At 37.5% G+C, this 25336-nt stretch overlaps 1 protein-coding gene across 1 annotated transcript in view; it reads right to left on the minus strand.

Annotated features, from left to right (window-relative positions):
- ZSWIM6 (zinc finger SWIM-type containing 6) overlaps positions 1-25336 on the minus strand; it is a 215275-nt gene that overhangs the window by 45214 nt on the left and 144725 nt on the right. The window contains 2 exon segments of the mRNA XM_050793723.1: positions 7334-7484; positions 11142-11290. Coding sequence (XP_050649680.1) covers positions 7334-7484; positions 11142-11290 — 300 coding nt within the window.

Consider the following 25336-nt stretch of genomic DNA (forward strand, 5'->3'; position numbering starts at 1 on the left):
TAAAAGAAAGTAACTGGAACCCATTCTTGATACAAATAAAGCTACTAACACACAACATATATAAGACAGTAACACTCAAGTGTATTACAATGAGCCGAAAAGAAAAGTGCGTCTTAACTCCTCACCAAATCTCCATGCTCTATGTTTAGCATAAGGTTTCATAAAAACACACAAGGAGGTGAATCTCAAGTGTTGTTACAAATTATCTAATTCTATACAGAAACAGTTTAGACAAAGGATACTACTAATAATGTACAATTGGTTAGACCATAAGATCAAGTGACCTGTAAAGTCTCTTTTATCCTGAGAATCTATTTTTTAAATTCGTATTTTAAAGTTTTTCTCTTTATTTCCACTCTTCCCTATCCAGGGAACTGAATGGATAATTAAACCCTAGCAGCCACGGTCTAGAGGATAGTTGATAGCAGTACACAGCAAGTATTTATCCTAGGTTTGCCCATACATTCTCTCTTTTGGTTTACTTCTGACCCAAACAAGAGATTACTCTGTTTACTTAAAGAAGCAGAAAATAAACCCCTCTTTTCCACCCCCACAGCAGGGCAGAACTCCGAGGTCTATGACCCAAGAATAGAGTTCTGAGTTTTAAGAGACAGAAAGCAGTAGGAAAGCACAGGGAAAGAAAACAGGACCCAGTAATGAGGACCTAGAAGCAGATGAGCCTTCTGAGAACAGTGCTGGAGGGAAGCAAAGCCTTCTCAGCAATACAATTGACCAAGCCTCTGTATTTAGAGGAATCTCTCAACGGCACAGACAGAAGCAGAAACTGAGACCAGAGTATACAACCCCATCCCAGCAGGACAGCTTATGTCAAGAAGGGGTCTGCAGAGCCTACAGGGCATATGAGATAAACTGGTGTTGGCAACTCTATGGTCATTATCAGGGCCTAGTTCAGGCCAGGGCAAAGACAATGAGCTAAGGGTCTTCACCAGCTCCTTACCAAAAGGGACTAAAAAATGGGATACAAATTTCACTGTATTCCATCATACAGTAGTACCGCATACTACAGCATGCAGTATCTGTATTTACGATAAGCTGAAGTTTATTATTTAATACAGTTCTCCATCAATGGCATGTATTTGGCTATGGCATCCATGTGCTTGTTTTCTCAAAGAACCTGAAGTTAGAGGGTCCCTGTAAACATGGGTACAAATGGGCGACTAGACTAGGTAAGCTCAGCTGACTATGGCAGTCAGGACTGCGGTACCATGGCTAGGCAGACCAGGCCAGGCAGCTCTTACAGGGTTTATTCCCCACTAGGTGAGCTTCGCTTTGCCCCTGCTCTGCTCCGAGTTAGAGAGACTACCTGAAAGAGAGGCATATAATAGCGTTTAAAAATAAGCTGGCCAGGTGCAGAGGCTCACACATGTAATCCCAACACTTTGGGAGGCTGAGGCAAGCATATCACGAGGTCAGGAGTTCGAGACCAGCCTGGTTAACGTAGTGAAATCCCATCTCTACTACTAAAAATACAAAAAACTAGCCAGGCATGGTGACGTGCGCCTGTAGTCCCAGCTACCCAGAAGGCTAAGGCAGGAGGATTGCTGGAACCTGGGACGCAGAGATTGCGGTAAGCTGTGATCACACCACTGCACTCCAGCCTAGGCAACAGAGCGAGACTCTGTCTCATAATAATAATAATAATAATAAACTGAGGACATTGTCTAGTCTGGTGGTTATGTTTCTGAAGTCACTGGGATTAAATTCCTGCTTTGCTACTGTGACCTCGGGCAAGTTATCTAGCCTCCTTAAACCTCAGTATTATTGGCTGTAAAATTGGGGCAAATAATTGGACCTATTTCACAGGATTGTTTCAGGGATTAAATAAAACAACACATGCATTAAGTGCTTAGCACAGTTCCTGATAAATAAGTATTGGCAACTATGTTATCATTAGCAGCTAGACCAAAATGAGAAATAAAGCAAAAATCCAGGTTTTATGATACCTATGTACCATCTCCCGTTTTGCTTTTAAGTAACAACACAGAACAGCAAGGTTGGATAGAAAATCTTAACATTTTTGATAATGAATTTGAAGGCTCTCTACTCTCTTCCACAGAGCCCACTGCTGTCTTTGTTCAGGCTGTTTCTTTTTTCTGGAGTAGTCACACTACTTTTCCCTGCAACACACCTCCATAAACATCTTATAAAACCATATTAAATTTGGTTTCTACAAACCTTTGTACTAATTTGTAATGAAATTACTCTATAAAAGTTCTCCTTCATCCATTCTTGGCTGTTCTTATTTATCACATCTCCTAATGTTTACATCTCTCTACCCCCTCCTGATGACTGCTACTATCACTACCCCAAAATCAAATAACTAATACATCTACTCCTCTAGACATAGCAAGTGCTTCATACACACTGATAGAGAGACCACAGGAAGACCTCTGGAAAGGTGGTTAACAATATAGCACTGACAGTGGTATGTCGTGGGAAAGCTGTACTCTCCTTATGCCCAGGGAAGACAAACAGGTAGATGACAAGCAATCCTGTTATGTAGTTCATTAGAATTACATTCTGTACTTCCAGCTATTTGGAAGTTACCAAGTGTGTACTGACATCTTTTTGCTGCAAGGGAGCTCTGGCAATTGCTGTTTTCTTCGTGGTACTAGCAAAGAGGGAACTATGTATATGGGGAACCATTTTGGTAAGCTTTGTAGTTCTCAAAAAGAAGCAGTTGTTCCTTAGCCATTAATTCACCACCATCAACTTTAAAATGTGGCAAGCTTGAGTTAGTTTGAACAACTCAACCAAAGTAAGAAGCTCAAAACAGGGATGGGGGTGGTTGGTGGGGGCAGTTATTAAGCCTCCTGCTTTCAAAGATGTAAGACAGCATTCCCCAGAAATTTATCCACAATTACCTATAAAGCAGAGTAAAGCAGAGTCTTTGGAATCTTATTTCTGGTACACAGAGACTGTCCTAAATTACTTAAAAGTATCATTTTGAATGTGTGACTTAAGCATATGTTTTTCTCCTTATTCAAGAATAATGTAGGTGGTTACAGAAAAATCACTATTTGAGTCTGGGATGGAAGATGGAACAGCATTTGGGTCCGCGGAGCAGGTTAATTCAAAAAATACAGTCTCAAAGGGTAGGCTGTGTTCTCTACTGCCGAACGCAGTTAGATTTACTCTAATTCTAAGTGTACTGAATCTGTATACCACTCAATCTATCTAGTACCCTACCAAGGAACATTATAGCTGTTGCTTAATAACAAGTGGTCAAACTAATCATACAATGAAATTCAAACTAGAAAAAAAATCTAACTATGGCTATTTCTGCTCACACAGAAGTAGGTCTCCAGATGAGAAGCCGTGAAAAGAACTCGAGAGATGCCACCTTGTTCTCGTGAACTGAATGAGCAAAGCTCAGCGCAGCAAGGCTCTTGCAATGGCAGCCCATCCTCTCCCTAAGAAACAGGATTTATATGCTAGAAAGCAAAGCGCGTGACTCAGCTCTGAGAGAAAGTTAAGTGTTTAAAACTTGGGGAAAAACATATTATGTAACAATTGAAAATAAAAATTTAAGAATATTTCCCTGTGATAAAACTGTAATTAAGTGTTATTTAACTGTTTCCTCTAATGACATTCATTTTAATTAGGTTTTAATAGACTGGCAGCCACAACCTATAGTTTTATAAAGCAAAGTAAAATTGCAGTCTAGGAATACATTTAAGAAAAAAGAGCCATCAACACAGATGAGAGGTTACAGTATATCCCCTCATCCCTAGACCCCCGCAGTAATTAAGTGTGCTGAACAGACAGCCATTACAGCTAACAGTAGGTGTGCTCACCCTCAATCAGCACTGGGTTGTTCTTTGAAATCCAAAGGTTATTTCTGTGATCTGCTTTCCAGAAAATTTGCATGTCACAGAATAAAGAATGTAATTCAAGAGGTGTGTGTTCTATAGATTCTACTAAATATGTAGCTTCTATCAAATGTACAACCTCTACCATTACAATGGGGCTTTCTATTTTAATATATACCTTTTCTTATAGCTGATTATGATACAACATTACTCATCTTGCGAACATTGGCGTATGTCTGGGAAAATGAACATCATGCAGAGAAAGTAAAATTAATATATGAAAAACTGACTCATGTACAAGATAAATGTATCTGCAAATGAGATGCAATAAACAGGATCTTAAGAGTATGCATCTGTACCTATTTCATACTACATTATGAAAATCAGGGAGTAAATCATAAAAGTTAACTCATACCAAATGAATGTCATAGGCATTTATATTAGAAAAGAAAAACAGAATAATCAGTCCCTTTGTTAGCTGGAGCATGGGGGGAAGAAATTGGGCCTGTGGCTACCACAAATAAGTTTTCATATATTCACTTGAAAGAAAGAAAAAGTTAAAATAAACATTACTTTTACAATTAATTTTGAAACATCAACACTTAAATTTTCATAAATCACATGTAAGCAGGAAATTTTAAATCTTGGGGAGGGGGACACTGGACTGTATGAAAAAGATTTTGTAATCTTCTGGCTGACAATCTGATGGCTCCAAATCCATCTGCCAAGAAGCAGAGTTACTTGGCTAGCATACTCTCACTTGTACACTTGCATCAGATTAAGCCTTTCATGCCAGGAATCTTTTTTTTTTTTCCTGGTGTACTGGCCACTGCCAGAAATGGACCCAATGAATCCACCACTGCTAAGGAGTTAAGCATCTGAGATTTAATTTAACAGTTTCAGCTTTATTAAGCTGTCACAGAGCGGCCCCACTTTGATAACAGTAGCTGCTCCAATTATGGCTTGGTTTAGGGTTGACAAGTATAATGATTCATTCGTGGCACATGAGAAGCAATAAAAGGTTGTTTTGCATTACAGCTTTAAAAATGTGGGCATTTTTTTCATTTAATTTGTCACTTAGCTTTTGCTAAGAGGACATTTAAATTGCAGTAAAAGGCAAATGGGGCTTTTAGTTTAAATGTAATCCCCATATTTAAATGATCTGTAATGGCGCGGTGTTGGAGTGGGAACACTATTGTCTCACAGTGGGTCCTGATGGTGACATGTGACATTTGTATTCAGGTCCTGTATTATCCATGTGGCTAAAGGGCTTCCAATTTCATTTCACAGCCAGAAGCCTGCAGAAAACACCAATTAACTTGCAGATCCCATTTGCCGACAAAACTCAGCCTCTTCTCAATGTCTGGCATCTGGCAGTGCTCAGCATTTAATTCCAAAGCAGAGCCTTGAAGCAATGTGAGCTCTGTGTAGGGGCACAAAGTCAAATTGCCCCATTTTATTAAGAAGCAAAAGCCTTTCCTTTTGTAGTCCAGAAGCAACTTTTAGTTAATTTTTTGGTGAATGAATATTAAGATGTGATACTTACTGTTACTTCTACGTGAGATTCTTCACAGAATTTAGACCCCATTAAAATGGCAAGTGACCTCTGCTTGCCATCAGAGTACATAGGAGAATTTCTAGCAGTCTAGTAATGATGGGGTGGTGGGTGGGGGGCACACAGGACAAGAGGTTGTGGTCTTTATGCTGGACTGAAATAAAAGAATTTGTATAAAGCCTGGTCCTTAATTAGAAAGTAGTCCATAAGAGGGCATAACTAGAATCAGCTGGTGGAAACTTCCACCTAATAAAAATTTATACTTCTGATTGAGGGTTAAGGTACGTAATTTTCAAAACCCACTTGGAAAAGTGAAATTTGACCATGAATTAAATGTGAACACTGCAAATTGTATTCGACTGTACCACCAGTACCTTTTTTGGTAACCAAAAAATTTAGTTGCTATTTTCTTCCTAACCAGTCATTTGTAATTCTAAGTTTCTCTAAGTACCAAAGCTCTGTAAAATTGCATTCATTTAATATTAATTCAATAATTTTTCCTTAAATGATCCCCTTCATTATAGTTTTCTTAATGCTAATCCTGTTTACTTTATAAACCATCTAACCAATCTAGTCTGTACTACAGTTACAAAACTGAAAAAGATTTACTTGAAAAGTAAAACATTCAGGATTTTATGAAAATATTTATTTAAACCATGCATTATACTTGTGTTCTCTAACCACCACACTGTGTCCCCAAACATCATTCTAATACATTGAAACTATCTATTGTAGTTAGATTGATTTACATTTTGATTGGGGGAAAGGGCATTACTATTATTTTAGGAGACTCAAAGAAAGCAGCAAGATTAAGTTATTACAAGATACTTAAGAAAATTGCCAGGGAAAAAGTAAACAAATATCTAATAGTTCACAAGTAGTGAACTTGTCCACAGCCAACTTCTGAACGTATATCCTATTAATAGTAAAAAGGAAATACTGGTGTCAAATCCTTTACCAACTTGCTGTATAACCCTAGATTATACAGTGTCATGTTTGAAGTCTCCTAACCTCTCTGGACTTGTTTCCTTATCTGTAAAACGGCTAATCTCAAATACCCCTTCTGATTATGATCATTTGGTATCTTCACAGATGACAGCATCTTTTGGTTTAGACTACACCTGGGATCAATCAGCATGATGTGGTCCATCATTAGCCAAGAAAAATTTCACTGAGACTAGGATCTTCTAGTAAATATAGACAACATTACTTCTCATAAAATTAATACAGGCACTGATATATTTGTCAAAATTTCAGGTGTAACTTATAGATTTCTTAATAAAAAGACAAGATAATGAACACATCATTCATTATTTCCCTAGCGGAGAACATTGGGTACCAAGACTCATCCAAACAAAATTCCCAGTATTCTTTTAATGAACATGACTAGTGGATTTCTCATTTTTTTGAACACTTGCTATATTTGTATTTTTAACCACCAGGAATTTCGGAAGCAATAAATATTAGAATTTGCTGTATTTTTCCATTCTGAGGATCAACAGTTCATTTAAATCTATAGCAGCCAAAAATAAAATGAATATCCAAACTAATTTCAACAATTCCACTGTGGGGAGAAGGGGGAAGACTAAATTTTAGCTGAATTGATTACAATATTAATCTAGAAATAAGTAGCCAGCTCTACCATATAAAACTGCTATTTTAAAATAATACAGCTTTTTTTTTCCCCCCAAATACTTAAAGGGAGATTCCTGCACTTAACTTTCCTCGAGATCAGGCAATTCCCCCAAAACTCTGCCAAGGTTGTTTTCTGTAAATGCCAGCCCAAGTTCTAAATCCTCCTATGCTTCTAACCTATATATTGGCAACATGTTCCATGTATGAGCAGCTCTCTCTTCAGCAATACTACCACCATGTTCTTGAAACATCTGACTATGGTATTTATCCATATGCAAATCAATGGTAATTTGTCGGGAAACATGCTTACCCAGCTCATCCCAGAGCTGCCTGTATTTGTCAGTCATTGCAGTGCCTTGTTGCCGCCAAAGTGACAGGCGAGGGTCAGCCATGAATTGCTCTGTTATCAAGGTCAACATGCGGGCCCCATTGGAGTCCCTCATCTTTAACATCTCCCGCACCTAGTGGGGAAAAACAGACCTTTGGAAAATTGTTCAAAACAAAAACACAACAAAACCCCACAGCAACACAAGAGACAAACCACCACTTTTCTCTGTTTCTCTCTGTGTGTGTGTGTGTGTGTGTGTGTGTGTGTGTGTGTGTGTGTGGTGGGGGATGGGCAGGAGGGGTCAAGCCTTCACACCAGCCCTCTTAAGCAAACAAAATATATAATTTAAAACCATTCCCTACTCTAAATAGCAATTTAATCAAAGAAATGACCATTAATTATTTTGAATTACACTTTAGAATCTGTATGAAGAAAAAATGCTCTCAATTCCAAAAATGTTCTGGTTGGGTCTTACACACTGATTAAGGTGAGTAAATCGTGTTTCCTTTGTCCAGTAGAAACTTCCTTTTTTTTTTTTTTTTTTTTTTTTGAGACGGAGTCTCGCTCCATCGCCCAGGCTGGAATGCAGTAGCCGGATCTCAGCTCACTGCAAGCTCCGCCTCCTGGGTTTACGCCATTCTCCTGCCTCAGCCTCCCCGAGCAGCTGGGACTACAGGCGCCCGCCACCTCGCCCGGCTAGTCTTTTTTGTATTTTTTAGTAGAGACGGGGTTTCACCGTGTTAGCCAGGATGGTCTCGATCTCCTGACCTCGTGATCCACCCGTCTCAGCCTCCCAAAGTGCTGGGATTACAGGCTTGAGCCACCGTGCCCTTCCGAAACTTTCTTTACCAGTTCTCCTTCAAATTATCTCTCTTATCTAAACCAAGTACACTTTGTGATTCAAGATTACACTCCAACAAAGTAGGCATTCATGCTTTGACAAACCACAGAGGTAAAATCTGTCACTGGGAACAGGTATCTGAACCTACCTAGTTTACCAAAACAGGTTTAAGCAAGGTGCTGCTGTTTCCTTGCATAAAATGAGATGCCATAATTTTAGTAAGATGCCATAACTTTGCTAGCCTAAAGAAATACAATACCAAAACAAACATGACAAAAATGGAGCACCTTCCTGACTCTCCAACTGATTATACTTACCATCAGAGAAGCAGAGCCTAATGCAGAGTCCACTGAGAACTCAAGAAATATTCTAAGTAGATCTGATAATGTGTATAATAATAACACTTGGCCTTTAGTTTTTTAGGAACAGCTTTGTTGATACATAATTCATATATCATACAATTCACAATTTAAACTGTACAATTCAAAGGTTTTTAGTATATTCACAGTTGTGCAAGTCCTTCAATTTTTGAGATAAATTAGTAATTGCATAAAGGTTCTCTCTCACTTAAGTTTTTTTTATATAAAGAGCGGCAGCATACTTCTATTGCAATGGTAAAAGAAAATTGACAGAGCTGTTAAGTTCAAGAACTCTCTTGCTCTATATGAGTGATCCACGAAGCAGAATAATAACCACAGATCTAATAAGTTAACTTTGCCTCTCAAGTTGGAACTTTAAGCTTTGTCCATTACTCTTGTGCTACATTTCCCAAATAAAAGAAAAGAAAAAAGAAACACAAGGGTAAACCTCTCTGCAGGAAGCCCTAAATGAATCCATCCACTCCAAAAGTATGTACTGCTAAGTATTCAATAAGTAAGAATCTCAGCTGTAATTTCCCTGTAAGAAATTACTGGAGCAAGGTCACAAGCAGTAGAAAAGGTGGGGTGGTTGATCCTTCTTTCAGGACTCTCTCTATGTGAAAGGCAAGGAAAGGAGAAAATAGTAGATCCTCAATAAAGCAGCCCAAATCTAAAATAGATCCTGCCTGATGTCTGTACCCTCAAGAAATGGAACTTCCTCACCTACTTTAGAATTTGAGCTTTATAAAGAACTCAAAAGCACTTCTACCCTGAATCACAAAGGTTATGCTTCCAGGAGCGTTACTTCAGTATTCCTATAAAGGAGTTTGTTCCTAATATCAAAGTACTAAAAACTCATTAACAGGTGAAGATGGACAAAGAAAAGGAGTTGCCATTTTTTGGATACAATGTTAAAGAGTTTTACATTTATACTTACTGTTTAATTTTCACAACCACCATGTAAAATAGGCCAGATTATAATCCCCATTTTACTAATTATAAGACCAAGCCTCAGAGAAGTAAAATAACTTGCCCAATGGACAAGGGGAACAGCTTGGATCAGAACCTGTATCTGTCTTAACTTCAAGTTATGCTAATTCCAAAATTAGAGGTTGCTATTACTTCACATGGCATACATAATGTGTATATAATATACAGGGATAAAAAGAACAACTGCAGATCAGTCTAATAATACATCTTTCAAACTGTTTCTAACATAAGAATATATGAAATACTTCCTGTGCATCTAAATATACTAACCCTTTTACATTATTAGTATTGTGGATTTGATTTAATGTTTATTTTTTCTGGTAGACTTCTAACCTATTATGCAGCAACAGCAATGAAAATAAACACTTTACTCTTCAGTATATAAAACAGAACTCTCTATGTAACCAGCACTCATGTACTTCTATAGCTTAATGGTAATTAATTTTCAGACTGTTGACACGGAGGCATGACATGAGTTCGAAGTGCCTGTGAATCACCAAAGAATGCTTAAATCATGTGTAAAGTAGTATTAGAGTTAAATGTATTTTATTGTAATCTAATTCTGGGGAAATTGTCAATCTACATATGGTATACAGGATAAATCTTTATAAGCATGGTATTGATTAAGCAGAATACACTATTCCTGGCCATACCCAGTAACAGGGTTTACTCTAATTCTTTTGAACTAAAAAAAAAAAAAAAAAAAAAAAAAAAAAACAAACAAACAAACCTTTTAATTATAACAAGTATTAGAGAAGATATTCAACAAATATCTGTTCCCTTAAAACCAACTTTAATACATTAATCATAATGATGACTATACCCCCCAATGAAAATATACTGATTTAATATTATTCAAAAAGCATTTTATTCGGTATTTACAAATCTGTGTATGATACTGAAACTTCTGTATAAAGCAAAACACACAGCTTCCACTCACAGGAACTTATGACCAAGATAATTTAAATTCTTGAGACATCAATTTTTAATGATGGAGATGAACAGCAGACAGCATCATTTAACACCATTATCACAATGATTTTAGGAAATATGTTGTTATTAACTAATTTTCTAGATGAGAAAATTAACAAATAATTTGTCAAGGTTTATATACTTAGAAAGATCTAGAACTTGGATTTAAACTGCGATCTATCTGACTCTAAAACTCAAGCTCTTGAAATTAACTTATAGATACTGACATTATTAAACTAAATAATTAAAGCACATTTTAGGGATTATAAAACTATGTTCTCTTGGGAAAATCAACTAGAAAGGGAAAAACTTGAAAAACTGGCATTTTGAATAACATTGTTAATTATTTTGCTTTTATTATTGTAAGAGGTTTTTCAAAACTGTATAAATTATCACCATTTTATTGATAGGAACTGAGAGAGACAAAAATGTCCCACATCTTGTCTAAGATCACCTAAGGGAAAAAAAAGCTTGCATTACAATACCAAAGTTTCTATTGGTCAACTAACTTAGACCCTGTTCTTTAATTTTTAAAAGAGACTTTATCCTAGTGTAGACATGATCATATTTAGATAGTCCCTATATATGTATATATTTAGAATATTTCTTTAGAAATAGACAATCATACCTTTGCAAAGAGCAAATTAAGCTGCTTCCCTGATCCGTGGTACCCGCCCTGGGAAAGGAACAGTTTAACCTGTTCTTGAACCTGCTCTTCATCTAAGTGCCAGCAGTTTTCATCATCTATACTAGCACCTGCTGTTGGATCGGGAGCACCTAGAAATAGAAAGAAAAATAATAACACACAGGCTAGATAAAAACTCTGTGCTAGAAGGATTAAGACTCTTTTTGCCTACTTTTTAATTCAATCTCAATTTCAATTATACATACAAATTTATGACAAAGTAAATACAAGGATCACTCTCATTTCCAGAACTCTCCTGATTTGTGCTAAGCCAAATGCAGATTACTTTAGAACTGAGATATTCCTATTTTTTAGGTTCAGAGACTATTATCTTTGGAGATGAGTTTATAGGTTCTCTAAAAAATCAAATTCACAAAAGTGTTTCATTGTAAATACATGATGTTTATAAAGCTGTGTAGGCCACGCTGGAAAAAATGTTTTTCAAAGACTTTAGAAAAATATGAGACAAGTTAACTCAGCAGAGTATTTCTCTCTTTACTATGTTAATGCAATAAGTTTTCACCATTATCTGCTGCTGTATAAACTACATGCTGACATAAGTCTTTAGTTGCAGAAAACCGAAGATTAAAAAGGGAAATCAAGCCACATGGGAACAGGCAGTGCAGCTGTTGTATTAAACCAGGTTGTAGTATCACCTTGCCAAACTGCATAAATATTTTATTGCTGAAGTACACACAAAGATAACAGCTATGTAATAAGCCCTGTGTGTAAAGACTACCTTAGAAATTTTAAAACTACCCAGATATTTAGGCAGGTAGATTGTTTCATTATTTGCCAATAAAATAAAATGGTATTTTAAGGTCTAAGTTTCAAAAGTAATATATAAAAAATTTAGATCTAAAAATCATTCATCCTCAGTGTTTCATCTGCTTATCAACCCTTTAAAAAAATACATCTGTAGGTGTGGTTTTGTATTACTTTTCCTGTCTTCTAATGATCTAAAGCAGACTCAATTAACCAAAGAAATAATCACTAGCATCTGCTTAGAACCAGGGTCTACTAGTCCCTAGTAGAGGAAGGCAGTGGGTCCCTGAGCCTGCCTGCAAAAGTATATGTTCATTCATTCATTCAGCCAGTCAACACATTTACTGAGTGCCTGACTCAGTGCCAGCCTCTCTGCTAGACTTGGGGATAGAATAGTGTACAAAATAGACAGAATTCCTGTCCTCACTGAATCTATAACCTAGTTCAGAGGCTTTCAAATTTTGCTGAACAAGACCCCACAATAAGAAATATATTTTACATCATGCCTAATATGTTTATGTGTCTGTGTGTTTACATAATTAATCTGCAAAAATTTGATGAAAGAAAGTGTCCTTACTATAAGCAGAGGCTCAATATTTTCTATTCTATTTCATTTTTTAAAGATGGCTTGTCACAATTTTTAAAACTGATTTTACAACCTATAACGGGGTGGCCACCCACTATTTGAAAAACACTCTTTTAAGTTTTTGAGATAAATATCAATCTAATAATCATAAATACAAACGTATAATAAATGGTAATAACTGCTCAGAGGAACAGGGCAGGGTGATGGAAGACTATCATTAGAGAATTCTGGCTTTGGATTGCTAGGGTAAGCATACCTTGATGAAATGGCACTGAGGTGAGACCTGCCTTAAGTGGATTAAAAGCTAATTAAAAATGAACTAAAGGTCAGGAAAGGAGGGAAGGATCTGCATGTGAGAAGAACTTGAGCATAACTCTTAGGCAGGAAAAAACATGGTGCATGGAAGAAATAAAAGGCACTCTATGCAACCCAAGGATAGAAGATGAGAGGAAGAGTAATACAAGATAATCCTCGAGAAAAGCAGGGTCAACTGAGTGCCTTGGTTGGCGAGGAGCTTAGTTTTTTTCCCTGAGAGTAATGAATGGGAATTCATGACAAGTTATCAAAATGGAAGAAAGAAAAACTCTAAATAATAAAAGATGTTTTGTCCTGATATGCATCAGTTTCAACATTCCTACCAAGAAATATTATGCAGCCATAAAAATGAATGTGGAGCTTCTCTATGCATTACAATGGAAAGATATCCAGGACATACTGTCGATTGAAAAAAAATCAAGGAGAATAAAAATATACACAGTATACCACTTTTCAGGCAATTAATGATGTTTATACTAGATAGACTAACCAAGAAAAGGAGAAGAACCAAATAAATAAAATCAGAAATGAAAACAGAGGCATTAAAATTGATACCACAGAAATAAAGAAGATGATCAGAGACCTATTATGAACAACTATATGCCCCAAAACTAGAAAACCTAGAAGAAACAGAAAAGCCTGAGCAGACCAGTAATGAGTAGCAAGACTGAATCAGTAATAAAGAATCTCTCAGCAAAGAAAAGCCCAGGATCAGATGGATTTACAGCCTAATTTTACCAAATGTAGGAAGAACTAATACGAATTGTCTTGAAACTGTTCCAAAAAATCAGAAGACAGAATCCTCCCTAACTCATTATACAAGGCTAATGTCAGTATGGTACCAAAACTAGACAAGGACACAAGCCAAAAAGAAAACTACAGACCAATATCCGTGATGAACATAGACCTAAAACTCTTTAAATACTAGCAAATCCAATCCAACAGTGTGTCAGAAAGATTATACAGCATGATCAAATGGATTTTACACCAGGGATGCAAGGATTGTTCAACATGCAAATCAAGAAATGTGATACCAGAATAAAAAACAAAAAACATATGATTATCTCAATAGACACAGAAAAAGCATTTGTAAAATGCAGCATCTTGTCATGATAAAAAATTCTCAGCAAACTAGGCATAAAAGGAACATATCCCAAAATAATAAAGGCCATATACGAAATACCCATAGTCAACATCATACTGAATGGGGAAAGGTTGAAAGCATTCTAAGAACTGGAACAAGACAAGAATGCCCATTTTCACCACTCATATTCAACATAATGCTGGAAGTCCTAGTCAGAGTAATCAGTCACGAGAAGTAAATAAAAGGCATCCAAATTGGAAAAGAAGTCGTCAAATTATCCCTGTTCACGGATCATACATTCTTCCATCTAGAAAAACGTGAAGACTCCACCAAAAAGTGATTCAATTTGATAAATGAATTCAGTAAAGTTGCAGGATGCAAAATCAACATACAAAAAGTGTGTTTCTATATGCCAATAACAATCTACCTAAGAACCAAATCCTACTTACAATAAGTACCAAATAACAAAATAAAATACTTAAGAATATATTTAACCAAGGAGGTAAAATATTTCTACAAAAAAACTATAAAACAGTGATGAATGAAATTAAAGATGACACAAATGGAAAAATATCCCATACTCATGGATCAGAAGAATTAATGTAAGTAAGATGACCCTATTGCCCAAAGCAATCCACAGATTCAAAGCAATCCTTATCCAAATATTGACATTTTTCACAGAATTAGAACAAACAATCCTAAAATTCATATGGAACGAAAGAAAGAGCCCAAATAACCAAAGCAATCCAAATAAATAAAAAGAACAAAGCTGAAGCATCATATTACCTGGCTGCAAATTATATTACAAGTCTATAGTAACCAAAACAGCCTGGTGCTAGTATAAAAATAGACACATAGACCAATGAAACATAACAGAGAACTCAGAAATAAAGCCACACATTTACAACCAACTGATCTTCCACAAAATTCACAAGAATATACACTAGGGAAAGGACACCCTTTTCAATAAATGGTGTCCTTTTTGGAAATAAATTTCAAAAAATTGCATAGCCACATGCAGAAGACCAAAGTTGGACTCCTACGTCTCATCATAAAATGTAAGACCTGTAACTATAAAAATACTAGAAGAAAACCTAGGGAAAATTCTCCTGGACACTGGTCTAGGCAAAGCATTTATGACAAAGACCTCAAAAGCACAGAAACAAAAATAGAGAAATGGGACGTAATGAAACTAAAAAGCTTCTGTACAGCAAAGGAAATAACAGAGTGTAGAGATAACCTGCAGAATGGAAGAAAATATTTGCAAACTATTCACCTGACAAGGAACAAAATCCAGAATTTACAAGGAAATCAAACAACTCAACAACAACAACAAAGCCCACAAATAATCCCATTAAAAAGTGAGCAAAGGACATGAGACATTTTTCAAAAGAAGACCATCACTAACCATGAGACAAGTGCAAGTCAAAACCACAATGAGATATCATCTTAAACCAGTCAGAATTGCTATTATTAAAAAGACAGAAAATAACAGATGTTGATGAGGATGTGGAGAAAACAGAGCTCTTATACACAGTTGGTGGGAATATAAATTAGTATAACATCTACGGAAAACAGTATGGAGATTTCCCAAATAACTAAAAATAGAACTACCATTCCATCCAGCAATCCTACTACTGGGTATCTACCCAGAGGAAAAGAAAACATTATATGAAAAACACCTGCACTCCTATGTTATATCACAGCATTTTTCATGACAGCAAAGATATGGAATCAATCTAAGTGTCTATCAATGAATGATGCGGTACAGACACACAATGAAATACTATTTGGCCATAAAAAAAAAAAAAAAGAATGAAATCACATCCATGCAGCACCAAAGATGGAACAAGATGCCATTATATTAAGTGAAACAAATCAGACACAGAAAGACAAATACCACATATTCTCACTGGTAAGTGGCAGCTTATGTACAGAAGGGCATGGAGTGTGTGGAATGATAGACAATGAAGACTTGGAAGAGTTGGGGGGTGGGTGACGAGAAATTACTTAATGGGTACAATGTACATTACTCAGGTGATGGATGTCCTAAAGCCCAGACGACACACCACCATGAAATCTATGCATGGAACAAAATTACTCTTGTACCTCAAAATTTATACAAATAAAAATGATAATAAACAAAATACACATAAATAAATAATGAGGTTTATAAAAGAGCTTACATATTAGTATCTCCTTATATATGCATAAAATATTTTGGAAGGACATTTGAAAGAGTACAGGTAACCTAGTTACATGGGGGAAGGAGACATTTAAAATTATGGAACCATGTGAATATATTTATGTATCAAAAAAATAACTTTATCTGAAATATGGGAGATGAATTGAGGGGCAAAAATACATACTGCTATTCTGATGGTGTGCATACAGGATGATGATAGTTGCTTGAAAAACAGCAATGAGAGCAGAAATGGAGAGCTGACAGGATTTCATAAATGCAACAAGAACTTGGTGAATAAGTGGATATGTGAAGTATGGGAGATGAGCAGATAGAGAGAGACATGAGTTTCTGGATTAAACAACCATATGGAATACTGGAAAACTCACTGACACACAGACCACCAGAGAAGGACAAGGTTTGGGAGTCAGGAGGGGCAGCGTTTAGGTCATGAGCTTAGTTTTAGATATGGTGAATTTGACATACCCTTGAGACAGTGGAGAAGAGGGAAGAGGATTTCAAGGAGGAAGCTGGATATACTATGGGAAACAGTAAACTGTTTAAGAGCATCTAGGACCAAATCCTAAGGAAGGCCAACATTTAAAGGCTGCATAAGTAAATGAGCAAGGATGACAAAGGAAATAAGTGGCCTCTTAGGAAGATTGGAGAGACCAACTCTTCCAGAAAGAGAAAGTCATTCCAAGTAGGGACTGGACAAGTACGTAGAAGTGAAGCTCCATGAGAGCAAGAATTGTATCTGCCCTGCTTACCACTGCTTCCTAACACCCAGCCACTATCAGAAGATCAAGTACGGGGAGGAAGGGGGAAAGAAGGACGGAGAAAGGCACAAATACATTTTCTCCCCTGGAAAAAGAATTCTTAGTTAAAAGGTTAAGAACCACTATAAAGCATCTTCATAAACATTATCTCATTTTCTCCTCACAATGTCCCCTGGAGGCGAGTATAGATCATGATCCCCATTCTACAGGAGAAATGGGTTCCAATTGGTTATGACTTGTACACAGCCACACTGCTAAATCCAGTCTCCAGGTTCTTTTTTCTGCTGATGAACATATTCTAGGATCCTAGAGCTAATGTTGAGCCCCAAGGTCATCAAGGCAGGGGCTGTCAACCCTAAAGCAAATAAATATTTAAGGAAGGGTACTGGTATGTTTGTAGGCATTTGTTAGCATGCCTCTTTTTTACAGAAAGCTTTAAGGACACACAATGATGTGAAGTTAACTACTAGGTCTATAACTGTATCCCACAGAAATTCAGAGACCCTAATCCATCTCATCTTTTTGATTCTACAGACACACACACACACACACACACACACCCTTGCACAAAATACCTATAGATTCTTTACATAAATGCCTCAAAAGAGATTTTCCAAACAACTATTGAATCTTGACTTTTATTTTTAAATTCTTCCCAACATCCTCCTTGGAAATCTGACACATCCCTCCTTATTCTCTTCATGGGGAAACTCTAATTAGCTACTGACCATCCATTTCCACTGGTCCTTCTGATAAACTGAGCTAAACAATAGAATCTTCCATCTCGAAAAACATCTAGCCTCACAGTGGTTACTTCTCCCAATTTTTGTTATTTTTTAAGTTGTTCTCTATGGGCACCAAGGGCCAAAATCCACAAGGAGACCTGCCCCAGAACTACTTGGATGGGGGCTGACTGCTGTGGCACGACTGAAGACATTTCAGCTGCTTGGGTCATACCCATGTCAGACTTGGGGGTTTGATTTGCCACAGAAATAGCCAAATATTTTAAGTAGATCTGAATTTGGTGCAGTCTTCTGTGGCCTGCTTAAATTGGCAAAGGGGTCACCATTCAGATACCCCCCAAAAACTTCAGAATATACTCCACTTACTTTTTTTTCACGCCAATAGTGTGTTGCAGGAAGTCAGGGACCCCGAATGGAGGGACCGGCTGGAGCCGCAGCAGAGGAACATAAATTGTGAAGATTTCATGGACATTTATCAGTTCCCAAATAATACTTTTATAATTTCTTATGCCTGGTCTTTACTTTAATCTCTTAATCCTGTTATCTTCATAAGCTGAGGATATACATCACCTCAGGACCACTGTGATAATTGTGCTAACTGTACAAATGGATTGTAAAACGTGTGTTTGAACAATATGAAATCAGTGCACCTTGAAAAAGAACAGAATAACAGCAAATTTTAGGGAACAAGGAAACACAATCATAAGGTCTGACTGCCTGCAGGGTTGGGCAAAAAGAGCCATATTTTTTTTTCTTGCAGAGAGCCTATAAACGGACGTGCAAGTAGGAGAGATATCGCTAAATTCTTTTCTGAGCAAGGAATATTAATATTAATACCCTGGGAAAGGAATGCATTCCTGGGGGAAGGTCTATAAATGGCCACCCAGATGTCTGGGAACGTCTGTCTTATGTGGTTGAGATAAGGACTGAGATATGCCCTGGTCTGCTGCAGTGCCCTCACGTTTACTAGGGAGGGGAGAAACTCCACCACCATAGTAAATTTGTGGTCAGCCCGGTTCTCTGCTCTCAAACCCTGTTTTTTGTTGTTTAAGATCTTTATCAAGACAATACGGGCACCGCTGAACATAGACCCTTATCAGTAGTTCTGCTTTTGCCCTTTACCTTGTGATCTTTGTTGCACCCTTATCAGTGGTTTTGCTTTTTCCCTTTGTCCTGTTCCCTCAGAAACATGTGATCTTTGTTAGACCCTTATTAGTAGTTCTGCTTTTTGCCTTTTGAAGCATGTGATCTTCGTACCTACTCCCTGTTTTACACCCCCTCCCCTTTTGAAACCCTTAATAAAAAACTTGCTGGTTTGAGGCTCAGGTGGGCATCACAGTTCTACCACTATGTGATGTCACTCCCGGCGGCCCACCTGTAAAATTCCTCTCTTTGTAATCTTTCTCTTTATTTCTCAGTCGGCTGACATTTATGGAAAATAGAAAGAAAATACGTTGAAATATTGGGGGTGGGTTCCCCCAATAATAGTGAAAAGTGATAGAAGAATACAGAAATTACTCTTGACTTAAATTACACAATGTATATTTTTCCTTAAAATTGGATAGATTTTAAAAACTATATATATATATGGGTTTTTTTTGTTTGTTTGTTTGTTTTGTTTGTTTGTTTTGAGACAGAGTCTCGCTCTGTTGCCCAGGCTGAAGTGCAGTGGCGTGATCTCGGCTCACTGCAAACTCTACCTCTTGGGTTCACACCATTCTCCTGCCTCAGCCTCCTGAGTAGCTGGGACTACAGGCACCCACCACCACACCCGGCTAATTTTTTTTTTTTTTTTTTTTTTTAGTATTTTTAGTGGAGACGGGGTTTCATCCTGTTAGCCAGGATGGTCTCAATCTCCTGACCTTGTGATCTGCCCACTTCGGCCTCCCAAAGTGCTGGGATTACAGGCGTGAGCCACCGTGCCTGGACACTATTATATATTTTTAAAATATGATGGATTTTAAAATTGCTTTAATGGACAATTTACATACATACATACATACATATAGATTTTGGTTCAAGTGAAGAAAAATCTAATAGCAAATGTATAAATATATGAATTATGTTTTCTTAAGTTTTTTTTTTTTTTTTTTTTTTTGAGACGGAGTCTCGCTTTGTCGCCCAAGCTGGAGTGCAGTGGCCGGATCTCAGCTCACTGCAAGCTCCGCCTCCCGGGTTTACGCCATTCTCCTGCCTCAGCCTCCCGAGTAGCTGGGACTACAGGCGCCCACCACCTCGCCCGGCTAGTTTTTTGTATTTTTAGTAGAGACGGGGTTTCACCATATTAGCCAGGATGGTCTCGATCTCCTGACCTCGTGATCCGCCCGTCTCGGCCTCCCAAAGTGCTGGGATTACAGGCTTGAGCCACCACGCCTGGCCGTTTTCTTAAGTTTTTAAGAAAATCTGAATACTTGTTCCCTCCAAAACTCGTATTGAAATTTAAACTCCAATGTGGCAGTATTGAAAGGTGGGGCCTTTTAAGAGGTGAATGGATCATGAGGGCTCTGCCCTCATGAATGTATTAATCCATTCTTGGATTAGTGTATTAATGGCTTAATGGGTTATCATGGGAGGGAGCTGGTGTCTTTATAAGAGGAAGAGATACCTAAGCTAACATGTTAGCATACTCAGCTCCCTTACCACGCAAGGCCCTGTGCCCACAGTGTCCCCACCAGCAAGAAGGCTCCCACAGGATGCCGCCTCTCAACCTTGGACTTCTCAGTCTCAAGAACTATAAGAAATAAATTCATTTTCTTTATAAATTACTCAATTTCTGGTATTCTGTTATAAGCAACAGAAAAATGAACTGATACATTAAGTTGGGGTTTTTATTTTTATTTTTTGGTAAGCTAGTATTAGAATTAACTTACTTCTTTACAGTACTGGGCAAGAAGGAAATGCACTGGGGGAAAAAAAAATGGCCCAAAGTCTACACACTAGTTGAGAGGATGGATTAGAATTCAGAAGATTTCAGTTGTAGGCACTGTTTGGAAAAACTATGCATTTTCCAGCAAATGACTTAAGCTCTTCAGGCCTCCATTTCCTTAACTCTAAAATTCTATAATGTAAGGAAAAAAATTAACTAAGCAATAAAAATTAGAAATCTGCTCATGTGATACAGAAATCTTCCTGACTTACTCATAAGACTGCAAGCAAAGATAACTAGTAGGTAAATAAAACATAGATTCATTCTATATTTTAGGAATAAGACATGTACCCTATACATTATAGACCAGGAAATTTAATGTCTACAACAATAATTTCCCCAAAAGTGCAAATTCATGTATTTAACACTAATGCTAAGTTTTAACTATTTTTATTATACTTTAAGTTCTGGGGTACATGTGCAGAACATGCACATAGGTATACACATGCCATGGTGGTTTGCCACACCCATCAACCCGTCATCTACATTAGGTATTTCTCCTAATGCTATCCCTCCCCTAGCCCCCCACGCCCCACAAAACATCCCGGTGTGTGATGTTCCCCTCCCTGTGTCCATGTGTTCTCACTGTTCAACTCCCACTTATGAGTGAGAACATGCGGTATTTGGTTTTCTTTTCTTGTAGTTTTAACTATTTAAATCCTAACATGTCTTGATTACATGCATTACAATGTTGCCTAAGCCTTATATAAAATGTAAGATTTGCAAAATTTATGTCTACTTGTTAATGGCTGTCTATAATCAAAGACAAACCTCTCAGCATTTAGCTTTGAGAAGGGAATGCAAAAAGAAACATAACTCATGTATTTATATAGTTGCTATTAGATATTCCCCCCGTTGGGCAGGAACCAGAATCTGTATGTATGTAAATTAAATGGTCCATTAAAATGTTTTAAAGCCTATCATGTTTTTGCTCTTATTTATATTTATAATAATAAATGCTATAATATTTACAACTGTATAATTAATCTTTGTGGGCATTTTATTACTGAAGCTTAATTCTTCAGGCCTTCGGGGAAAGTCAAATTATCTGTTGGAAAAAAAAAGTAGAACAATTTGGTCTCTCATTCCCAGAGATGGATGTGTGAGTTTGATTTACCCGCCTACCTTGGTAATGTAATGTCACAGGCAGAAAGCAAAGGAGAATTCATGGACATGAAGGACTACTATCTAAGTCTTTGGCATCCCCTGTCTACTGCTTGATTTGGTTCTGATTTAGTTGTGATTTATCCCAACATCAAACTCGCTTGCCCCAGTAGTTCTCAAAAGTAACGGCATATCAAAATGCCAGAGGCATATTGTGAAAAATAGATGCTGAGATACCACTTCAGACTCACTGATTCAGAATCTTTGCTGGGGATAAAAATGGTGGGAGCGGTAGAATTCTATCTGGAGAGAATGTTAAGCAGGGTGGCACATTCTAGATCTTAATAATTAAAAGTATTCATGATCCTGAGGCATCAGACAGACACCTCTCCAGTGTATCTAACAAAGCATATTTAAGCCATACTGAATGAGGTATCTGTCTCACGCCACGGATACAGTTACTTCTAGGTGTTAGATACCACCAAATCATTATGCAGATTTTAAACTGAGCGATGAAGACACGCTTATAACTGGCTTATGCTGTGTCTGGTGCATGGAGCTATTCACAGCTTTGACTTCCAATTGAAGACTTAACGCTTTATTTTATCTACTTTGCTGGAAAACAAATTCAAAACAAGAAAGAGCAAAGGTCTTTTGTTTACAAAGTTAACATCTTGCTAACACCGTGAAACCCCGCCTCTACTAAAAAAATACAAAAAAAACTAGGCGGGCGTGGTGGCGGGCGCCTGTAGTCCCAGCTACTTGGGAGGCTGAGGCAGGAGAATGGCGTGAACCCGGGGGGCGGAGCTTGCAGTGAGCCGAGATCCCGCCACTGCACTCCAGCCTGGGGCACAGAGCAAGACTCCGTCTCAAAAAACAAAACAAAACGAAACAAAACAAAGTTAACATCTTCGTCTTAACTGTGACCCAACTGCCACAGTAACACCGTTTTCCAAATAATGCTTTTACATTTATATTTATGTAGCAGTGTCCCTGTTTGTTAAAATTAATTCGTCAAATTCAGCCTATCCAGGCAGAATTTAGGCAGCAATGTCTACACTTCAGAGGTGATTAATTCAGCCTCTTTTGGGGACCTAGAGAAGAAGGCCATCTCCTACAGTTTTAGGGTTTGCTGTTAAAGCTAGGAAACATTAAGTCGGTGGCTTACAAAGGTCTTGGTCAATCTGTCTTACAGGCAAAATCTGACATCAACCATTGGCATCGAGAGGGAAAAGGCAAGACAACAAACTTTAGTGACTCAGACTCAAAAAAATTTCTTTCTTTACAGCAGAGAAGAGAGAACTAGAAGACCTCTGAAAGATGATAACACTCAATAAACACACTCTTTAGATCTTTAGAAAAGATTTAAGTTTTATCCTGAATTAAAGTCTCCTTTCAAAGGGGTACTAATGCCTTTATTCCAATTTACAATTTTGTTATAGTTGAAACAGCCAGATCTTTCATCACCTTCCATCCTCTATGGTCACTCCACGTAATTCTACTGCCATAAAATAGTGTGGTGTCCTCTCCAGGAGCTGTCAGAGGACAAGCCATTTTCCTGATTGTGGAGGCTAATGACACAGGAAGGCCTGATGTGCACCAGGTTCTGCTCCCCCAACAAGCCACCTTCCTTTCAGCTAAATGCCAAGGAAGTAAATAAGCAGCACTGCCATCAGCATATATCTCAGGGAACTCAAATAGACCTGTCAGGGTTTATGGCCCCTCCTCTATTATTTTCCTCTCTTCTGATTTTATTATTCATCTCTTATTATCATTTAATTTACTTCAGCAGTTCAATAGTATAGGTATTCATGTACAGAAATAATCATGTATTTTATATGGAAAAAAGCAATAAAGTATTTGTACATTCTCTAATGCTCATTAAAAACTGCAGAGTATAAACCCAGAGTGCTTTTCAGGTACGTTATTTTCCATTACTTATCTAATAAATGTATTAATGATTACTCAGTACACAAATAAAGATATTTAAATGCAAAGTTCTCAGGAAGTCTTATTTTTACATAATTCAACTCTTCAGATTTATTAAAAGAGATCTACTATGTTTTCAGGCTTTAAGAATAGTTGACTCCAATTATTTTTAAAAGACTTTAAAAAAAAACTGGTTCACAAATATTTTCCTTAAATATTTACCACTGCCCTTGAGGACTCCTATCAACTGCCACATCACAATGATGACGGTAATAGCAGCTCACTTTTACTCCTTGACCATCCTGATCTTATAAAATGGGCAGTCTTCATTGTCCACATTTGACAACCAAGAAAACCGAGGCCTGAAGAGATTCAGTTACTTGCCCCTTGGTAACAAAGCTGGAAAGCAAAGGGCCAGTATTCTAACTTAAGTTGCCCAACTTCAAAGCTGGAACTCTTAAACACTCTGAATAGTTTTACAGTGGGAGGTATGAGAAATGCCACTGTGGGGGAGATGGGAATGATAAGCTCTTCTAGCTAAACGGGAGAGATCGGAGGCCAGCTCAATGAGAGAGGGATGGGCAAGGAAACTGATCACAGCTGGCAGCAATCTTTTTTAAATTATGAGGGTTGGGATGGTGTCAGAGATGACCAAAGAGTGTGAGGGAAGGCAAGATGTGGAGGCGAAGAGAGGATGAAGGGTATTGGGAAAAGTAACCTGGCTGTTTTTGCATTCCCCAACAAATTCCTCGTGGGCTAGAGATTTTTAATTCCTCCTAATTAAGAGACATAAGTTCAAAGACTTCTTCTTTGGCAATAAAGTGAAATGCAAAAACTTTTCATATTAAGAAAAAAAAAAGGGATCACCTGTACATCATAGATTTTATCCGTTTTTTTAAAACACTTTTTTTTTTTTTTTTTGAGACAGAGTCCCGCCCTGTCACCCAGGCTGAAAGGCAGTGGTGTGATCTCGGCTCAGTACAATCTCCGCCTCCCAAGTTCAAGTGGTTCTCCTGCCTCAGCCTCCCAAGTAGTTGGGATTACAGGCGCACGCTGCCATGCCCAGCTAATTTTTGTATTTTTACTAGAGACAGGGTTTCACCATGTTGGCCAGGCTGGTCTTGAACTCCTGAGCTCAACTGATCCACTCACCTTAGCCTCCCAAAGTCCCAGGATTACAGGCATAATAAGCCACCAAGCCCAGCCTAAAAACATCCTTATAGAAACATCAAGTTTTACTTACAACTTAAGGGTAAAACTAGTAATTTTTGAAGGGAAGTTCAGCAGTACTTACAAAATTCAAAATGCATATATCATTTATTCTGGCATTTCTACTACTAAGAATCTATTACATCTATACAAATTCACACATACACACACACACATTCACACATAAAGATGGTCACAGCAACAGTGTATATACAGGGAAAAATGCAAACAACCTCCTCAAAGTCATTCAGTGAGTTAAAAGCTAAATATATCCATACTACAAATACTGTACTACAATTAAAACAGAACTACATAATAAGAGTACTAACATAAGATATTCATGACATATTAAGAGAAAAAAACTGAAGACTATTTTCTGAATTCTTTATTTTAAAACTTCATATATATGTGTGCACATGTCTGCACATGTGTGTTCATGAGGAAAAATGTCTCAGAATATGAACCATGCTTTCCACAGTGCCTGCCTTGTGAGAATAAGGGTGGTTTTGGAGACTA

The sequence above is a fragment of the Macaca thibetana genome, chromosome 6 (genome assembly GCF_024542745.1).
Source record: "Macaca thibetana thibetana isolate TM-01 chromosome 6, ASM2454274v1, whole genome shotgun sequence".
Taxonomy (NCBI): Eukaryota; Metazoa; Chordata; class Mammalia; order Primates; family Cercopithecidae; genus Macaca; species Macaca thibetana.